Source organism: Parasteatoda tepidariorum, chromosome 6 (genome assembly GCF_043381705.1).
Source record: "Parasteatoda tepidariorum isolate YZ-2023 chromosome 6, CAS_Ptep_4.0, whole genome shotgun sequence".
Taxonomy (NCBI): domain Eukaryota; kingdom Metazoa; phylum Arthropoda; class Arachnida; order Araneae; family Theridiidae; genus Parasteatoda; species Parasteatoda tepidariorum.
In genome coordinates this window covers 42,406,005-42,410,424 of record NC_092209.1, presented here as the reverse complement: position 1 = coordinate 42,410,424, position 4,420 = coordinate 42,406,005, and the positions used below count along the sequence as shown (strand labels likewise).

Genomic DNA, 4,420 nt, shown 5'->3' with positions numbered 1-4,420 from the left:
TTTTGTATTGCAAGGTATACATTTTTTACATCATTTTAAAGTACCTAATTTCACATGGAAAAATACAAAATTTGAGCGAAATCGGTTGAATAATTCCTGAGAAATCGAATATTAAATACCATTTTCGCTCAAAATTTGTATTTTGCCAAGTAAATTTAGATACTTTAAAATTGTGCTAAAAATTGTAAGCCTTACGATTCAAAATGTTTTTGACTATCATTAAATTACATAAAAAATGATAAATATTTACTAAAATTTATTTTTCACATGGAATTAACTTTGGATAAACGAATTTTCAGAAGTTCTCTAACTTTGAAAAAATACGCAAATTATAAATTAACATTACGGTGCAAACTTTGGATCGCTCTCCTGACAAATTATTCGGACTATATTTCCCGAATTGCGGCTAACCCCTATATTTTGCATACGAAATTTGTCGGGAGTAATTTTCTCATTTGATTCGTCAGAAGACAAACTTCTTTTAAATATAATTTTATGCTTGGTATGATATATACATAAGAATAAAGATTTACAAACAAAACATGTTCTTTGGTCAATTTTAAGTAATCCTTTGTAAAAAAAATATGCCACTGGTTCTTGCCATAGCTAAATTATAATCCCGAGTTTTGAGCTGCAAAGTAATATTTTGGAATAAAACAACACCTAGTTTAAAAACTCTGGCTATGTTATTTAAAAAGAGGGAATTTTTAATGTCATCATGCCGTTTCGTTACCTTCTTATCTTACTAAAATTGGAAGAATGAACACTTCAACTTAACATTTTGAAACAAAACTTGTAAGTTCAACTCTAACTGATCATCTATATAAAAGCCCTGATACGGAATTTATAATTATAACTAAAACATGAACCCCGATTTAAGGGGCAAAGTTCACTCTAGCTGTTAAGCTACAATATATTTTAATATATCTTGTTAGATGATCTAATGGGATACCTGCAAGTGACGTAGTTTTGGTATTTCGATCCTGATTAGTTGTTGAAACGTTTCATTTGTTTTCGTTAGCAACTGTTCTCTCCATTCTATTTTGAGTAAACCAAGCCCGCCAAGTAACAATTCTTCTAAGTGACACATTCTATGTCCTTTCAGAAAGGTTTCAATTATTTCACTATATATTTCTTACTTAGCACAAGACAGGCGCAAAATCATGTGAAACATAAACAAACTAATTATGCATGGAAGTTGCCAGGTACAAACGACAGAAATATATCACGATTACAATAAAATACTTAAATAATAGTTCAAAGTTAAGAAAAAGACATAGATGAGAAAGAATTATATTTCAACGAATGCGATGTAAGATACGGCAATGTATTTTATTAATTTCACTTTAATTAACATTCTAACGTACGTGGAGAAACCTAGCTCAACTTTAACACTTCATTTAGCTCATAAGCGATTAGCTGACCCTAACGTCATAGATCACGTGTGTGGCTATCCGTGATCTTCTTTTTTTGAAATGCAAGTACCCAATTGTGTAATGAATACAAAAAATATGTCTTAAAATTTATTTTTTTTATAATTAGAAAATTAAACATACTAATCATACTTTTTTCAAACAAAATTTATTGAATTATCCATTTTTAACAACTATCTTTATTAAAATTACGGCATTGATATGTAATCATTAAATCATAACCACAAATTTGCGATACAATGTTATCTTTTGTGGGAAACAAAATTCATTTTAAATGTTCTAAAAATGAATATTTCATTAAACCATAATAAAAATTCACTAAGAGCAGATGTCATGGTATAAGCGGATCAAATTTGTTATGATTGCACAACAAAAGAATTTTCAAATTTCATTCCACTGATAATCATCATATCCTCAAAAAAATCCCAACTTTAGCAACTTATCACGATTCTATAATTCCTTTTCATTTGATAAGCTAAAGTGTTAACAATCAGTCTCGTCAATTTACATTTTTATCCCATTTTTTCCCGTTCTTATCTAAGAAATCAGCGCCTATGCGCTCGCAATTCTAAATCATTACTCACGTTCATCTTTGATTAGTAATTTAAATTAAATCAAACAGCCGTGGTGGCAGGAATGATTTAATAAGGATTTATTCAGCTTTTAAAAGGATGTGAAGATTAACCTGTTTGGATCTTATTTAATCAGGAACATTCCCTGGTGATTATGACATGAATCTTCGCTGGTTCTTATAAAATACCAGGCCACTATTGCAAAGGTACTCAATCTGTGCAAAATCAAAATGAGGATACATTTATTTCTTCTCGTTTTAGTGGCTTGTGGAATTAGTGCAAAAGGTAAATTGCTATTTATATATTTTTTTAATTATCTCAACCGAATATATTTTTATATATTATCTTTATCTTTAACTGTAACTGCATTTTCAATCAGATTCTATAACTTTTAGCAATAGAAATTCGTGTGTCGTCAAACTATGAGGGAATCTCTCCTACCCGTGGTGATCGAACGTTATACGTCACACGAATTACGAGAATTCTTGTCTATGAAGAAGAACTGTTCTCCCATCAAGCAAATGCTTTTAATTCTTTTCAAAACTCAGGTAGTAGCTAAGAGAAGAAAATATTCATTTAGTTGAATAACCGCATTTTTAATAAGAGCTTTTTTGCGTCACGGCGTGCAAAGAAAAAATTCAGGCGATAATGGGCTTTAAGAATGTTTTTCATAGCTCATTTGCCAAGGAAAATAAAAAAAGAAGTAAGGTATCATTCCAGGTGGTGAAACGTTAACGTTGAAACTCTCCAGAACATTGTCACAAATATGTGAAAGCCGAGAGCGAATGAGAAATCGTTCTGGTATGCTAGCTTTTCGCTCAGGAGATGAGAGCGTATCATGTTGGCACGTATACGTGACAGTCAACGCGAATGGATTAAATGTTTTTAAAAGTCAACAATTTGACAATATTTTTCAACCTAGAAAAAAACCAATGAAATGAATAAATAATTTTAAATTTTTGAAAATTTATAAGACATCTAAACATTATAGTGGCAGAGTAACTTTATAAACATCAATTCGCAAAAGCATTTCATTTTCACAAAACTGCATATTGAGATTTAGCACCACTCTCATAGTTAGCACGACAAAAGATAAGCAAAACTTACCCTTACAGTCATGACTAAATTGTAACAAACTCACAACAGATTACTCAATAAAAATAGCATACAATAAAATAAAAATATTATTTGCAATCAAGCGTTGTAAAATCTATATCAATCATTCATTGTGTTTTTAGATTATTAAAAGAAGACAGCTTTCGGTCAGTAAAAAAATACACAAACACATCATACATGCATTTGTAGTGAGAAGTTGAGGAAAGTAAACGAAAAATCATCATTTACATAAAAGAGAGCAGGTTTTGAACTAAAATAATAGCTTTTAATTTCATTAAAAGAATTACAGGCGAAAAAGTAAATTTTTAAAAAACTGAAGATGGAACAAAAAATAACACAACCATATTTTTTCCTTCAAATATATTTTTATAATATGTAGCAATATATTAAATAGTTTATTCTCTATTCTATATTAACTCACACAGACAGACATACTTTTGATGAATTATAGCGAAAGAAATTAAGCAATCGTGCGAAAAATGCTAAAAATATGAACAAAAATCGACTTTGCAGTGTTAGGCTATAAAAATAGTTTTATTTAAATTCATAACTCAAGAAGAAAATATTTTTAAAAGTTTAGATTTGTTAAAACTTAAAACAGGAATATTTGATTGAAAATCTTTCGTGAAAAACTACCTTAAAATATTATCGGAGATGCAAACAAGTAATTTTCTTTATTTAGATTATGTTTTCGTTTAATAAATCATTAATTAGCTAATTATTATCTAATTAATAATTAAAAATATTAATTTAAATCTAACAGTAATTGATACTGATTAATTAATTATTAATTTATTGCTTATTTATTATTAATTAATTTGTGGCGTAACTATCACTATAAATATTAAATACCGAATCACTAGTATATAAGACGTGTTAACTTGATTCTATCTTGAGAAACCTTTTGATAGATGAAAGTTGACATAGTCTAAGGCAGAGGTCGCCAAAGTGGTCTATATAGACCCCCAGGGGTCTATTTAACAAAAGCAGGGGTTGATCTGAGACAGGGGGGCGAATGGGGGTCGATCCGAATCGGAAGGGTCGATTGTGGGCCGAAAAAAAAAAACAATTCTCAATATGCAAATCACACATGCCTAATTAAGTATGTAAATTTTGCGAATTTTCTTTTACTAGGAGGCTCCGCCCCCTGCTCGCTAACGCTCGCCAACCCCCGAGAATTGCTACGCAATCCTATGTGGTTCATGCCGTGAACCATGGCTCGCTGCGCTCGCTCGCCAATGAACACAATGTTCTAGCACAAAGACATAGTATATTATCATCAAAGACATAGTATTTTAT

At 30.2% G+C, this 4,420-nt stretch overlaps 1 protein-coding gene across 1 annotated transcript in view; it reads left to right on the top strand.

The window, feature by feature from the left end:
• The first annotated feature begins 2,129 nt into the window (after positions 1–2,129).
• LOC139425812 (protein argonaute-2-like) overlaps positions 2,130–4,420 on the top strand; it is an 18,949-nt gene continuing 16,658 nt past the window's right edge. Inside the window, exon 1 of the mRNA XM_071181773.1 lies at positions 2,130–2,290. Coding sequence (XP_071037874.1) covers positions 2,236–2,290 — 55 coding nt within the window. The 5' untranslated portion in view covers positions 2,130–2,235. The remainder of the gene's footprint in view (positions 2,291–4,420) is intronic.